General features: G+C 39.6%; 2 protein-coding genes across 3 annotated transcripts in view; one reads left to right on the forward strand and one right to left on the reverse strand.

The window, feature by feature from the left end:
- Fbxo8 (F-box protein 8) overlaps nucleotides 1–3,348 on the reverse strand; it is a 39,428-nt gene extending 36,080 nt beyond the window's left edge. For both annotated transcript variants that reach the window (XM_013025675.1, XM_013025665.1), the window contains exon 1: nucleotides 3,064–3,348. The gene's annotated coding sequence lies outside the window, so the exon portion shown is untranslated. The remainder of the gene's footprint in view (nucleotides 1–3,063) is intronic.
- A 310-nt stretch (nucleotides 3,349–3,658) lies between these two features.
- Cep44 (centrosomal protein 44kDa) overlaps nucleotides 3,659–15,328 on the forward strand; it is a 30,207-nt gene continuing 18,537 nt past the window's right edge. The window contains exons 1-7 of the mRNA XM_013025688.1: nucleotides 3,659–3,946; nucleotides 6,449–6,587; nucleotides 7,627–7,774; nucleotides 9,501–9,647; nucleotides 10,449–10,568; nucleotides 11,310–11,480; nucleotides 12,620–12,846. Of these exons, the coding sequence (XP_012881142.1) occupies nucleotides 6,499–6,587; nucleotides 7,627–7,774; nucleotides 9,501–9,647; nucleotides 10,449–10,568; nucleotides 11,310–11,480; nucleotides 12,620–12,846 (902 nt within the window). The 5' untranslated portion in view covers nucleotides 3,659–3,946; nucleotides 6,449–6,498. The remainder of the gene's footprint in view (nucleotides 3,947–6,448; nucleotides 6,588–7,626; nucleotides 7,775–9,500; nucleotides 9,648–10,448; nucleotides 10,569–11,309; nucleotides 11,481–12,619; nucleotides 12,847–15,328) is intronic.

Consider the following 15,328-nt stretch of genomic DNA (forward strand, 5'->3'; position numbering starts at 1 on the left):
AAATCCCAATTTGATCATATCAACACAATGACTACCACTGCCTTTTCATTATATCTGTACTTACTCTTGGCTCTTTCCCAAACCTCTCAGTCTAGTTGGAAGCCATTGGTTCACACCTGAAATTTCTGCAACTCCAAAAAGCTCAGATACAGAGGATCAAAGTTCCAAGACCAGCATGGGCAGAAAATCTATGGGGCTCTGTTTCCAAGCCAGCAATTCTATTCCTGGACATATTTATCCAACAGACCACAAACAAGGCCACACTAAAGCTATCTGCATGACCATGTTTACTGCAGTATTGTTTACCATAGCCAAAATATGGAATCAACCCAGATGCCTCTCAGTGCAAGAAGCGATCAAGAAAATGTGATATATATACACAATGAGATTCTACTTACCCATCAGAAAGAATGACATGGTATCATTAGTAAGGAAATGGAAAGACTTGGAAGAAGTTATATAAAGTGAAGTAAGCCAGACCCCCCAAAAGGTAAGTTACATAGTTTCTCTCATTTGTAGTAACTAGAATGTGCCTATAAATCTACAAATAGAAACACTGGATGGTTACACAATACACACACACACACACACACACACACACACACACACACACATACACAAGGACATGATAAACTATATTGGTATCTAGGTATCCAGCCATTCACACACAGTGAGACCAAAGGAAGATATTCTTAGGAGAGGAAGACAAAGGTGCAATACCTGTGTGTATTGATCATGTAAAATAATATTTACCTAAATAAATTCCAGGAAATGGAAATAAGAGGGTTTTTTCTTTGTGGCTATTTTTTTCCTGTTGTCTTATTTGTTTATTTATCTGTCTTCGGGTAGTAAAAGTGGACACAGAAATGCTAGTACAAAGGGTAAACAAATTCAGCAGTGGTACTCAGTAGACTCCTGAAAATAAACTATACAATTTGTAGGTGGGGTCATAAGGGAAAAACTGGGAGACAGTGAGGGAAGGAGTACATTGTTCAAAAATATACTCTTTATCAGACCTTTATAATAACATTAAAATATAATTTAATGAAAAGAAAGCAAAAAGCCAGGCTAGAGCCATGGTTCAAGTGGTCAGAGTGCCAGCCAAACAAGCCAAGCAAGCTTGATGCCCTCAGTTCAAAACTTCCTCCAACCTCCCCTTTGCTCTCTTGAAATACTCCTACTTCAGCCTCTGAAGTGCTGAGATTACAGGCATGAACCACCACTCCCCAGCTTGATCAACATTAAACATATGAAAGGACAATGGATAAAAGTATATCAAATTGTGACCCATCTGCTCATGCAGACCATAAAGCATACACAGGCCTCTCAAATGCGAAGCGTTTCAAGAAAAATATGAAAGGTAAACAAAAAATGAAATTTGCCTCTTCAGATAATTGGAAAAAAACCCTTCCTCAGAGATAAAGCTAGTATACATTTGCTTATTCCTCTACAATCTAGCATTTTTCTTTGGCTAAATGCAATTCTGTTGGACACAATTTTTCTCAGTTTTTATTACCCAAGTAATTAGCCAGGAAATGTGCAGCAGGTGGTTCCAAAACATCATCCAGAGATCTTTGTCTCCTGAGATTCACACTCTGTAATCCTCTAGGTGTCTACTTTGAGTTGGGCTTAAAGTCATTACAAATACATCAAGGGCAGTAGTAATGGGATATTATTTCTGAGAAGAGGTTGTAAAATCTTTAGGTCTAGGATGTTCTTTTGTATTGCATGTGTTGGGAAGCTGGCTGCCTCATTTGAATGATACCAAGAAGGGACCCATGTGGTGGAGATTCTAGGTCTACCAGCAACAGGGGGGCTAATCCCGCACATGGAAGCATATTCTGCTCCATCTCAGTAACCTTAAGACTAGATCACAACCTCTAATTACAGCTTGACTGAAATCTTGTGAGAAGAATGAGAAACCAGTTTGTTAAACTGGACCCCAATGACTGGCTTGCAAAAACAGAGATGTTTCTTGTTTTAAGCTGGGCAAAATTTGGGGGTAATTTGTTAATTAGCCATAGATCACTAATGAAGTATCTTACTAGTGTGGAGGAGATTCGGTTTCAGGAATACAGTTAGTAAACTCCAAATAATAAAAAAAAAGTGAGGGGAGAAGAGGACTGAATGTGGTGATTTTAATCCTCACATTCCTGACTCTGCATGGCGAAGAGCTAGAGTTTGAGGAAAGCTTGAGGTAAATATCAAGATCCGGGTCAGCCTGGGCTACACAGCAAGACCCTATCTTAGGCAAAACAAAACAAAAGCTAACGAATAAGTAAATAAATAGGAGAAAGAAAGATGAAACAATAAATTGGCTCCATTTGCCAATAAAGGCTATGATATATTCATTGGGGGAAAATCAGCATCCTTAAAAAAAATATATATGTAAATCGCGTATAAAAGAAGTTTGACCGGATACATACAGAATATAAAACTAAAGCCTACACCATATTAAATGAGTGAGAAGTGGGATTTATGTAGTTTCACCGAACAAAAAAATACAAGCACCTATCACATGAGAGACTGGAGAAACAAGACAGAGAAACAAGGCAAAGGAAGAACTTAGCAAACTTTCCAATCGATATTTGCCTGCTGCAGTCAGTAAGCATCAGGACCCGCCGCGTGTGTGCACTCACATTACTCGAGAGTAGGAACACAACAACAACTTCTGTCTAGGCGGCCACTTAACTACCCGAGAGCAACACGTGGGCCCGAGCAAAGTAACCCTCGTTGTTGGTCCACTCTTTCGGAATGACCCAAGGTCACTCTAGAGACACCCCCGGCTGACCTATTCTTCAATGGCCTAGAAACTCATCTCCTCCCGCCTCGTGATACCGAGTCTTCCTTCTAATAAGTCACCACGGCTGTCAATCAACACGCTTTACACGGTCATTGGTCGTCAATTCCTGCAGGTCTGTCAGCCTCAGCCAAGTGCCGGGCGCCAGGCTGTCTTTATTTCCGAGAAGGAAAAAAAGAAAAGAAAAGAAAAAGAGACTGTGCAAGAAAAAAGAAAAAAGAAAGAAAAGAAAGGGAAGGCATGATCCGAGCCGACGGCCGTACCTGAGCGACCTGCGATCTCCACCGCCGCCGCGACGAATCGGCCTCTGCGCGGGAGCCTTCCACCAGACCGAAACTGTTCAGCCGGGAACCGGTGCCCAGGCCATGGAGAAGCCGGTCCCAGTTTGACTTGCTCAGGCCGGTGAGGATGACGGCCACCGAAGCACCCGCAAGAGCGCCCGGACCCCTCGAACTCGGAGCACCCGCCAGTCAGAGATGCCCACCGCCGGGGTTTTGACGTTTCCTATTGTTGCCGGAAGTGACGCAGGGAGCCGCCCCTAAAGAAGAACCAGGGCCGTCCTCGGCTCCTCAGATTCGCCACGGATGCCTGGACGGTGTTTGCCGTGTCTTCACCGCGAGGCTGACCACTGAAGGCACACAGGCTTCTCTCTGGCGGCGTGACGGAGGACCAGCGAATGAGGCCTCGCTCCGACGGGCCGATTCCCCTCCGCGGTCGGGCAGGGCGGTGTGTGGAATCTGCGGCCTGAGCGCCCGCCGCTCGGCAGCGCCGGCCGCGGTGCGTGGCGGGCCGGCGCCCGCCGTTCCCAGTACAAACCGTCGGCGCGAGAGCCGCGCGGCCGGCGCCGGTCTGGGATCAGCTGGCCTGGGGCGCTCAGCCGCGGCCTCCGGGGACTCCCTCCCTCCCGCGGCCCTGCCGGCGCAGGGCCCGCAGCCCGAGCGGCTTTCTCCGGCGGCCCTCGGGAGGCGCCTGGGAGGGGCGGACGGCCGCCCGGGGTCTCTGCGTTCCGTCCCGGCGGCGGGCCGGGCGCCCGAGGCGGGCTTCGTCTGCCTGCCCGAGCGGTTCGCGTTGTTCTGAGGCTTTGTCTTTTTTCATCCGAACGCTTTTGCTATTGGATTTTTTCCCCCTGAACTTTTAAAAAGAAAGGTGTGCAGGGGGGGGGTATAATTTAACTCGTTCGTTTCACGTCCGGTGCTGCGCGATCGGGGTCGCCCCCCCCTTCTTAGTGGTTGAGCTTTGTGGCTCAGGACTGGTGTTCCAGTGCTGTACCACTTAAGCCCCAGCTCCACTTCTGTGTGTGTATGGGGGGGGCATGAAGGGGGGGCAGAGAGGAGAGGAGAGGAGGAAAAAAGAGCAGAGTGTGTGGTGTGGATTGGAAATCAGTCTCCACTGTCTGGATGACTTTCCTGCCCCAGGCTGTCTTTGAACCGCGATCCTGAGACTTCAGCCTCCTGAAGTAGCCAGGCTCACAGTACCTGAGCCACCGGTGCTTGGTCCTTCCTCTCTTTCCCGTTTTGATCATAAAGTCACGGGAAGAACTGTGGCGGCTCATCTGTACAGAATTGGTTTGTGGTCTAGGGCTGGGAAATGATACACTGATTGGTTCCCGTTGGATCTTCTGAGCTGAGATCCATCGAGTTGGTTCAGAATACTTCATAGAAGGCTTAGTAAGTACTGCTTGTTTTCCTGGCTTGTGTTTTCCAGGGGTTTCAAATATTTCTCCTCTTCCCTGGAGGGATGCGTATTTTTCTCTCACTAGAAAAATCAATCTTAATGAACTGTAGTTTTTCAGATTATGGCTAGACTATTTTAGGATTCTGGCTAACCCATTAAAAGAAATATTTGCAACCCTTTTAATGATTGCAAATATGACCACAAGAGCCACTAGCTCTACTTCCCTAATCTTTTCAATCCTAGTTAAGCTTTTCTTTCCTAATTTGTAGAAAGTTGAATTAATTTTTATTGATCTTTCTCTTTTGGGCAGGGGGAGCAGGAGGGAGCAGTCCTGAGATTTATTGGTCTGGGCCTGTGATTATTAGGTTACTGCTGAGCCATGCAGCCAGCCCTGCAGTTTACTGGTTATTTTGAAATAGGGTCTCTCTTGTCCTCTCCCCAGACTGGATGAGTTAGGCTTACCTGCATAGCTGGGATGACTAACTAGTGTCACCTTACACCTCTTCATTGAGAAGGGAACTCCACAAACATTTCTGCTAGGGTTTGCCTCTAGTATGATCCTCCTGATTTCAGCTATGTAGCTAGGATTGCAGGCATGAACCATTTGGCTTTTTCTCTACTTCTGATACTCAGCTTTAAGTTAGTGTAAAAGGTTAGTGTAAGCTATCTGCTGTAATTATTAGTCAGCTTCATTCAGAACAACAAAATATATCGAGTCCAGTGATCCAGTGATACCTGAATGGGAGACGTGATTTTAATGATCTTCACAACTTCATTTTTAAAATCAGTTGGACAGATTTATAGCCAACTCTGAGGAACCTAGGCAACACTATAAAAATGCTCTTTCCACTTCCCTCCTTGTCTCTTCCCTCCCTCCCTCCGTCCCTCCCTCCTCTCTTCCTTCTCTCTCTTCCTCTCTCTTCCTCTGGCCGTCTTTCTCTCTCTCTGTCCATCTCTCCCTCTCTCCTTTCTCTCCCACCTCCTCCTCTCTTTCCCTGTCTCTCTCTTTCTGTCCCTTTGACTATCTCCCTTTTAAATTTAGTATGCATTAGCTGTGACATCTCCATGAGTGTTTACACTGTATACTATTCAGTCTCCTATCTGTCTCTTTTCCTCCTCTTCTAGTTTGTAGTTTCATACATGTGAACTGTCTACTTAAACTATATTCTTCCTCTAGTAATATTAAAAGTTTCTTAATGATGGAATCTGTACTATAAACTGCATAATATCTCTTTTTATGTGTCTCATGGTGACAGTAAAAATATTAACCCTTTTCAAAGTAACAATATAGACCATTTCCTTTAATTAAGAATACTATTAGTAAATATCAGATTTTATCAAATGCCTTTTTATATGTATTGAAATTGTTATTTTTTATGTATTTAATTTTACTGATCAATTCTATTATGGATATACTTAGGTTATAATTTATTACTGTTCTTCAGTTTTATGTTTAAATTGTCTACCTGGGCTAGCTTTGAACCTTGATTCTCATATCTTGCCTGCTGATTAGCTAGCATTATAGGTATAAGCCACCAGAACCTACCTTAAACTTGATTTTTTTTAAAAAAAATTTTTTTCTTGTTAATAAAAAAGCAACAAATTGACAATTAGGTGATGTCAGAGCTCTGGGAAAAATGATTAAATCTGCACTAAATTTCCTTATCTCTGCTATTTTGCTAATTGTATTGCATACTTTCTAAAAGCATAAAAATAGTTATTTATGGAAGTCATATGATGTAAGTGTCCTATGAAATACATTATAAAGACAAATGAAAATAGTCAAGCTTAATTTTTTGTTCAGGAATTTATAATAGATACAGGCAGAATGTACTTGATGAATACAAAGATACTAAGTTCAGAGATAGAGCTAGTATAAGATAAATATGTAAGTACTTATAAGAATCTGTACAAAATAAGATTGAGAAGCTTCAAAACATATTTAAACAATTTTTAATGAATTTTTTTTCCTAGGTGGAAAGTTAGAAGATTTTAAGAGTTGGAGCTGAATCTAATGTTACATCATGGCAACAGGTGACTTAAAGAGAAGCTTACGGAACCTTGAACAAGTGCTTCGTGCACTAAATTATCCTGAAGAGGTGGATTATGTAGGGTAAGTTGTAATATAAAACTTATTTGTATTCTTTTTGCAAATAATTTGAGATAGCTATAATTCGATAGGAATCTCTTAAGGAAAAAAATAAAGATTTTTGTCTGAGTACTAGTTAAACTTATTTAATGCTTAAAATATTTGAGAAAGCATAGCTGGATATGAGTCGCTCACATTTGTAATCTTTGCTACTCAGGAGGCTGAGATCAAGATCATCATTTGAAATGAGCCCAGGCAAAAATGACCATGAGACTCTCTTATCTCTAATTAACCAGCAAAAATCCAGAAGTAGATCTTTGGCCCAAGTGATATAGAGTGCCAGCCTCAAGCAAAAACAGCAAAGGGGTAGTACCCAGGACCTAAGTACTGTGTGAGAATTAGCAAAGACATGAGTAGCTAACTAGAAAACAGAACATCTGTTCTGTCTGTCTCCCATAGATACTGATTACAATGGAGTCATTCTGACTGACATCACTGTGGAACAGACAGTTGAAGATAACCTTATGGAAGTCAAGATTAGGAAACTGATTCATAAAGAGTGACAATCAGATAGAAGAGTAGGATACTTCTAAGCTTGAGAAATTAGCAAAAGCTAAGAAGTTACAAATGTCATATGAGCAGTAAAACTACTTAACCAATCACAATATAAGCTTTTTCCAACCCTATTTTCCTGGTCTCTAACATATTTCATAAAAATTTACCTTTGCAAGTTTGTCTAGAGAGCAAATGAAGTAATATAAGTAGTCTTTGAGAAGTGGTACATCGGAGCAAATGAAGTACGCCAAGTAACAGTGAGCTTTAGAAAATCTGTAGTTGAGTATACTGCTGGCACTAATGAGCTGTCATTTTCTGAGTACATGAGCAGATGAGCAGCATTACTTCATAGTAGTTTGCCTCTAGTGATTTAGATCAGGAGACAGCATCTGGAGCATCATGCATTATCTAATTACTATGCTTGTAATGTTAAGTTTATATTTTTCACATTTCTAATACTTCCTTGACTATCCAACTTTCGGAATTATTTTGTCTTTTTCCCTTATAGTTTGATAAAAGGAGACCCAGCAGCATCTTTGCCCATCATCAGCTATTCTCTTACCTCATACTCTCCATACCTAACAGAACTTCTGATGGAATCTGATGTGGATCTTGTAGGAAAGAATGACATTTGCTTTACCGACACTGTTTATAAGGTATTATGAATATATGAGTTTTAAAGGTTACTGAATGATTTCTTTTTTTCTAATCTTAGTGCTTGAACTCAGTAAAGGGCCTGTGCTTTGTCCCTGCACTGCTTTTTTTCTCAAGACTAGTGTACTTTCCCACTTGAGCCACACTGCCACTTCTGAGTACTTTTTTGAGTAGTTTATTGAGATAAGAGTCTCATTTTCTGTGCTGGCTGGCTTGGAACCATGATCCTCAGATCTCAGTTTTTTGAATAGCTAGGATTATAGGTATCAGCCACCAGAGCCTGACTTTACTGAATGATTTTTCTTTTCTGGTCCTGGAGCTTGAACTCCTATAGCTTGAGTGCTATACTTGAGCCTCTTTGTGCTCAAGGTTAGTATTCTTACCAGTTGAACCACACTGCTACTTTTGGCTTTTTCTGAGAAGTTTGTTGGAGAGAAGAGTCTCACAGATTTTCCTATCCTGGCTGGCTTCAAACTGTGATCCTCAGATCTCAGCCTTCTGAGTAGCTACTGGTGCTACTGGTGCCCAGCTTGAATAATGTTTTAAATTAAGGTTTTGGTAATAACTGCTGAAGTGTGCAATCCCCATCTGTTAAATCAGTGAAGAGGCATTCTAACAATTGTGTTAATTCCGTCGTTGTGCAGACATCAGAATGTGCTCACATAAATTAGGATGGTATATCCTACTACATTACCTGGCACCTGTGTAGCATATTGTTTTGGGCTACAAACAGAGTAACATAGTTCTCTGCTGAATACTATAAGCAGTGTTGTAACACAATGCAGTGTATACCTGTATAGATAGTGCTTCATTGTAACTTGGGAGAGAACTTTTGTATATGTGGTCTTTCATTGACCAAAATGTCATGTGTTGCATGATTGTGTATATAGTATGAATAGTTGATAAAATACTTTCATATAGACTATAGACTAAATTTACATTATGAAGTTTGCTACCTTAATAATTACAATATGCCACTGACTGTTATTGACCTGCTTTCTATCAAATTTTAGTAAAGTTTTGTAATGGGTAGAAACTATAAATATAATCATATTCGGAAAAAAATTGTAACTCATACAATTCTGAGTTAATTTCATTGTAAGAAGGAACTGAAACTTTGAGATAATTCTTTGAGGTATGAGGTCAGGTTTTATATTGACACTAGAATCTACACTTCTATTGAATCTAATCTTAAATATTTAATATGTAGTATCTGTTATATTGCTGTTTTTTTTTTTTTTAGCCTGAGATCCAGAAAGCTTATCCAGAAGGCTAAGTGACATTATAAGAAATTCTAGGGATCTACTCTACCATTATAGTCTATTTAGAAATGAAAAATTGATCAAGCCCCATGACCAAAAAATGAAAATTGAGATCAGAAGGCCTTCTGACTTGTGTAAAGATTATGTAGTGGTAGAATTATAAACAAATAGAACTATGACTTTTTTGATATCTGGTATGTTATTCTAATGAATAAGGAGTTTTTCTAGTACCTTTTGATGCTATCTTATGTTTTTCCATCTCTCTGGTATATCTCTACCTATTTTCTATCTGCATACATTTTCTACTGGTATGACTTAAACCAGCTCTATAAATGTTTTTAGAACCTTTAGTTAATGGCTTGACCATTCTTGTCCTCTCAAAGGTAGCAATTACTGTGCTGTCCGGGTGGCAATTTATCATTTTGAATTAAAGAAGTGCTCCTAACTATACTTTTTCTCTTTACAGCTTCTTCGTGATCAGTTTGATTATAAACCAATTTTGACAAAAAAGCAATTCATACAATGTGGGTTTGCAGAATGGAAAATTCAAATTACTTGTGATATTTTGAATTGTGTGATGAAAAAACACAAGGAATTGTCTGGTCTTGATAAGGTGATTTTATGAACAGGTTTTTGTACAAACACCAGGTGGTCCAGTATTTCAGTATATGAAATCAAATATTAGATTACAAATTATTACACATATAATTTAATGTGCTATTCACAAATTTGAATAACCTTATAAAGTCTCATGTTTGCTTTAAAAACTGGTTTCTTTTACACATCTGTGACTTAGTATTGATAGTCCCAAATTAACAATTCATAGATGAATTTTTCTTACTTCTTAGATGTTTTTGTGTGGGATATTGGGATTAGTATTTTTTGTGGAGTTTTTTGGTGGTGTTGTTTGTCCTGAGCTTCTTTAGCTCAAAGCTAGTGCTCTACGACTCGAACCATAGTGCCACTATGGCCTTTTATGAGTAGTTTATTGGAGAAAAGAGTCTTAATAGACTTTTCTGCTGTGGCTAGCTAGCTTCAAACTATGATCCTTAGATCTCCGCTTCTTGCATAGTTAGGATTATATGTGTGAGCTACCAGTGCAAGCTTTTTTGTGTTTTTGTTGTTGTTTGTTTGTTTTTGACACAGAGTCTTAATAGATAGCCTAGATAGGCTATCTAACAGATGGGGTTACTGTGTAACCCCATCTGGCTTCAAACTCATCGCCTTAGCTTTCCAAGTGCTGCGGCCAAGATGTATGCTACCATGCCTTGCTGATTTTCTTTAAATGAAATGTAGTTTCATTAGAGTTGAATTGTTTTGTCAGTTCTATTTTAGAAATGAGTGAGTGGTATTGGAATTTAAATCCATATTATGCGTTTCACAAAATTTGCTATATCTAATACATTTTTTTAAGACCCCATCATGCCAAAGAAAGACAATGGTTTGTGATAAGGAAGAACCTTCTTCAAGCAATGAGAAAGTTGCAGAAGCTGTTGGAATTGATGTCACTAGCAGGTTTATCACTTCAGGAAAGGTATGAAAGAAAAACATGCAGAGAATAATGAACCCAGTAGACAAGTGCATTTCGTAAAACATTTCATCCAAAATCCTGCATTGTGAAAATTTTTAATAGCATATTCTATGTACTATTTGAGGAACATTCCTAAAGATAGAAGAACAGCATAGAAATGTAAAATTGAACAAGATTATATTTCTAGTTCTGAATTCTGCCCCATTTTCTAGGTAAAGTAGTAGCCATTTGGGTAAGTTACATTAGATAATCATGTACATTTACTTTTACTTATATATGTGACCTCCCTAAAACATGGGAATATATAAAGAGCCTTTTATTAATAATAGGGAAGTTTATGGTAATTCACTGAGACACATTGGAATCATTAGCTGAAAGTCTAATATATTGTAATTTAACAGAAAGAAAGTTGTACTGCATCCTATTTGATTATTTGTAAATTATATTATAATATTTTGTTTGTTTATTTAGAAACAGGGTCTGTAAAGCTAGGCCTAGCCTGGGCTTGTAATCCTCCTGCCTCAGCCTTTGGGCTGAGCAGTCACTGTGAGAATCTTATCTCCAATTAACTATAAAGTCTGAAGCACATTGTACATAAACCTTTGTAGTAAGTGTATAGTGTATTGATTCATTATGTAGTAGTGAACTTTTTTTAATGTTTGAAGAAGAATGGATGTGCTTTTTGCAGAATTACTGTGTGTGTTTAAAATAATTGTGAAGTAAAACTATATTGTAATTATACAGAAAAAAGCTCTGGTGATCCGTCACCTGTACAATGAAGATAATGTTGACCTTCCTGATGATGCAGGAAGTTCAGTAACAGATGTTAGTGAAGAATTTGATTCGGCTTGCATAAAGACTACTGAAATAGTAATTCCTGAAATACAAGTGTGTGAAGTCAAGACCCAGCAACAGGTAAGAATTTAGAGTGTTATTTTTTTTCTTTCAGTACATCCCTCTATTTCTTATTTTGACATTTACAAATATTTCAGAATTGATGCTTTGGAATACTTCTAGCCTTTTATATTATTAATCATGTCATACTGTTTGTACATTATCATTACTTAAGAATCAATTAGTTGTGCTTGGTGTAGGTGGCTCACACCTGTAATCGAAGCTTCTCAGGAGACTGAGATCTGACAATCACAGTTTGAAGCCAGCCTAGGCAGAGCAGTCACTGTGAGAATTTTGTCTCCAGTTAACTCTAAAACCTGTAGTGGATCTGTGACCCAAAGTGGTAGAACACTATCCTTGAGCAAAAGAACTCCGGGACCCACAAACAACCAAAAAAAAAAGAAAAAAAGAATGAGTTTTTTGGGGCATAGGGAACACACACCTGTTATCCTAGCTACTCCGGAGGATGAGATCTGAGGATCAAATTTCAAAGCCAGATGGGCAGACAAATCCACGAGATTTTTTTTTTTCCTTTTTTTTTTTTGTCTGTCATGGGGCTTGAACTCTGGGCCTGAACACTGTCCTTCAGCTCTTCAGCGAAAGGCTAGTGCTCTCCCACTTGAGCCACAGTGCCACTTCCTCCATAAGATTTTTATTTCCAGTTCACCAACAAAAAGAAGATGGCTGGAGAGAGATTAAGGGTGAAAAGTCCCAAGCAAGATCAAAAAGCTCTGATTTCAAGCCTAGGTAACAGCACAAAAACAAAAATCTACCAGGTAGTCATTGGGGTTATTTCCTATTATACAGCATACGAATAATCTTAACACTGTGTCTTCTTGGTCATTTCTTCTTAGCTTTATGCTGGGTTTTGTTTCAAGAAGCTATTTTGTTATACTTCTCTTGTATTCACAAGAATCATTAAATAGAAACTGTAGTTATTTCTGTAATTTCTTTTTAGCCAAGGAAATGGAGGTATCAAGCTCATGTACACGACAAACTGATTTAAATATTCAAGCAGGCTGGCTCCAGGTAGCTCTATGAACACTAATACTCCTAACTGGAAAACAACACAGTGCTATGGGGATTTACACTAATCAGTGTAAGGGAGTAGCTGTTCATATTACGCCTTTAAATTTAATTATGGTCTTTAATCATTTTAGGATATAAAATCTATTCCTGAGATTGCTGCACTTGAGACAATGCTTACTCAGTGCCATGAGAAGCTTCAAAAGTTGCCGTGTATAGAACAAAGGTTGGACATGTTGGAAAGAGCAATTAAAGGAAAAGTGATGGTAGATGAGAAGACTTGGACTAATCTTCTTAGTCGAGTTACTCTTCTGGAAACAGAAATACTCTTGTCTAAGAAGGTATATTCTTTCTCTAATGAGTTCATTGCTGTAATTTTCACAATAGCCAAGTTACAGAAGCAGCTCAGATGCCCTACAGTGGATGAGTGCATCAAAAAAATGTGGTACCTATACACAATGGAATTTTATTTATCCATTAGAAAGAACAATATTAGGTCATTCGCAGGGACAATGGATGGACCTAGAACAAATCATGTTTTAGTGAGGTCAACCAAGCTCAGAGGGACACCCAGCCACATAGCACATGTTTCCTGTCCTCTGTGAAAGCTCCCATCTAAAATACAACTGGACATGATAACTTATACAGGACTCCAGGCATTCATATACACACAGACTAAAGGAGAATACTCCCTTGGGCTGGGAAGGTGGCTCAGTGGTAGAGCGCTTGCCTTGCATGCCTGAGGCCCTGGGTTCAATTCCTCAGCACCACATACGCAAAAAGAAAAAAGCCGGAAATGGCGCTGTGGCTCAAGTGGTAGAGCTCTAGCCTTGAGCTGAAGAGCTGAGGGACAGCGCCCAGGCCCAGAGTTCAGGCCCCACGACCGGACCCAAAAAAAAGGAGAATACTCTCAGGGGAGGAACCCAAAGGCATAACTTCTCTCATCATTTTAAATACTGTTTATCAAAACAAGTTCCAAGAGATGGAAACGTGGGGTTTTGTGGTGGTGTGGTTTTTGCTTTTTTTTTTTTAGGGGGAGAGAAAGGGACACAGAATGGAGGGAGGAAGGCTGAACAAATGCAGTCATGGTATTCAGTATACACTATGTGGAAAGTAAACTATGCAACTTGTGGGCAGGGATGGGAGGGGGAAAGTGAATGATAAGGTAACATTATCCACAAAGAAATGTACATGGGCTGGGAATGTGACTTAGTGGTAGAGTACTTGCCTATCATGCATGAAGCCCTAGGTTTGATTCCTTAGTACCAAATAAAAAGGCTGGAAGTGGTGCTATGTGATAGAGTGCTAGCCTTGAGCACAGAGACGCTCAGGGACAGTGCCCAGGCCCTGAGTTCAAGTCCCAGGACTGGCAAAAAATAAATAAAAACAAAAAGAAATGTATTCATTACCTGACTTATGAAATAGTAACCCCTCTGTACAATACCTTAAGAATAGCAATGAAAGTATATTTTTAAAAATTTAAAGCAGATTTGTGAAAAGCACGTATTAATATGTTATATATTATGTAAGAGGATATATGTAACATCAATATATAATATTTAGATAGTATGTATAGTAATTTATATGAATGAACTCTAACAGTACATTATATTGTATATATTTTATTGTTATTATTAAGGTCTTGTACAAAGGATTACTATTTCATAAAGTGGGTAATAAGTTTAACTCTTTTTGGACAGTGTCATTCCTTCTTTCCCTTTCCACCAGTTTCCCCCTCCCATCCCTGTCCACAAGTTTAATAAATACTTTCCTAATAGGTATTTCTTTTCTTCACATGTATTTCAGCTATAATCTTTTTAAGTTAGCATATATTAGTTGTACAAGAGAGAGTTCAGTGTAACATTTACACATAAGTAAACTATGTATCTCAATCAGCCTCATCTCTCTTCCTCTCCCTATCTCATTCCCTGCTTTTAAAACAATTCCAATAGCTACAGCTCAAAGTGGTAGAGCACTAGCCTTGAGCAAAAAAGCTCAGGGACAATGTTCAGGCCCTGAGTTCAAGCCCCAGGACTGACTTATCACATAAAATAATATTAAAAATCTATAAATTGAGCTGGGCGTTGATGGCTCATGCGTGTAATCCTATCTACCCCGGAGGCTGAGATCTGAGGATCACAGTTCAAAGCCAGCCCAGGCATGAAAGTCTGAGACTCTTGTCTCAAATAAACCAATAGAAAACTGGAAGTGGCACTGTGGCTCAAGCAGTAGAGAGCTCATCTTGAGCTGAAGAGCTCAGGGACAGCGCCAAGCCCAGAGTTCAACCTCTATAACCAACCAAAAAAAAAAATTTGTAAATTGAGTTAATATTACTATGTTGTTTACGAAAACCTCTATCTTTTAATAGTAAAAATGGCCTCTTCGGTTTGTGGAAAAGTTGTAAAAGAGGAATTTTTTGTTGTTGGTGTTGGTGGGACTTGAACTCTGGGCCTGGGCACTGTCCCTGAGCTCTTCAGCTCAAGGTGAGCACTCTACTACTTGAGCCACAGTGCTACTTCTGGTTTTCTGGTGGTTATTTGGAGATAAGAGTCTCACAGACTCTTTGAAATGTGATCCTTAGATCTCTGCCTCCTGAGTAGCTAGGATTACAGGCGTGAGTTACTGGCTCCTGGCTAAAAGAGGAACTTAGTTTTTTGCAGCAGTAAAGTTTGAACTCAGAGCCTCATGTTTGTTGGGCAAGGCTTAACAACTTTAACCACACTCCTCACCATTTTTGGGTTTCCTGTTTTCCTAGATGGACTCACTCTTTTACCATGATCCTCTTACCTCCACCTCATTTTTTTTTTTTTTAAGTCGTGGGGCCTGAACTCTGGGCCTGGGCG

This window comes from Dipodomys ordii, unplaced genomic scaffold (genome assembly GCF_000151885.1).
Source record: "Dipodomys ordii isolate 6190 unplaced genomic scaffold, Dord_2.0 Scaffold4, whole genome shotgun sequence".
NCBI classification, from domain to species: domain Eukaryota; kingdom Metazoa; phylum Chordata; class Mammalia; order Rodentia; family Heteromyidae; genus Dipodomys; species Dipodomys ordii.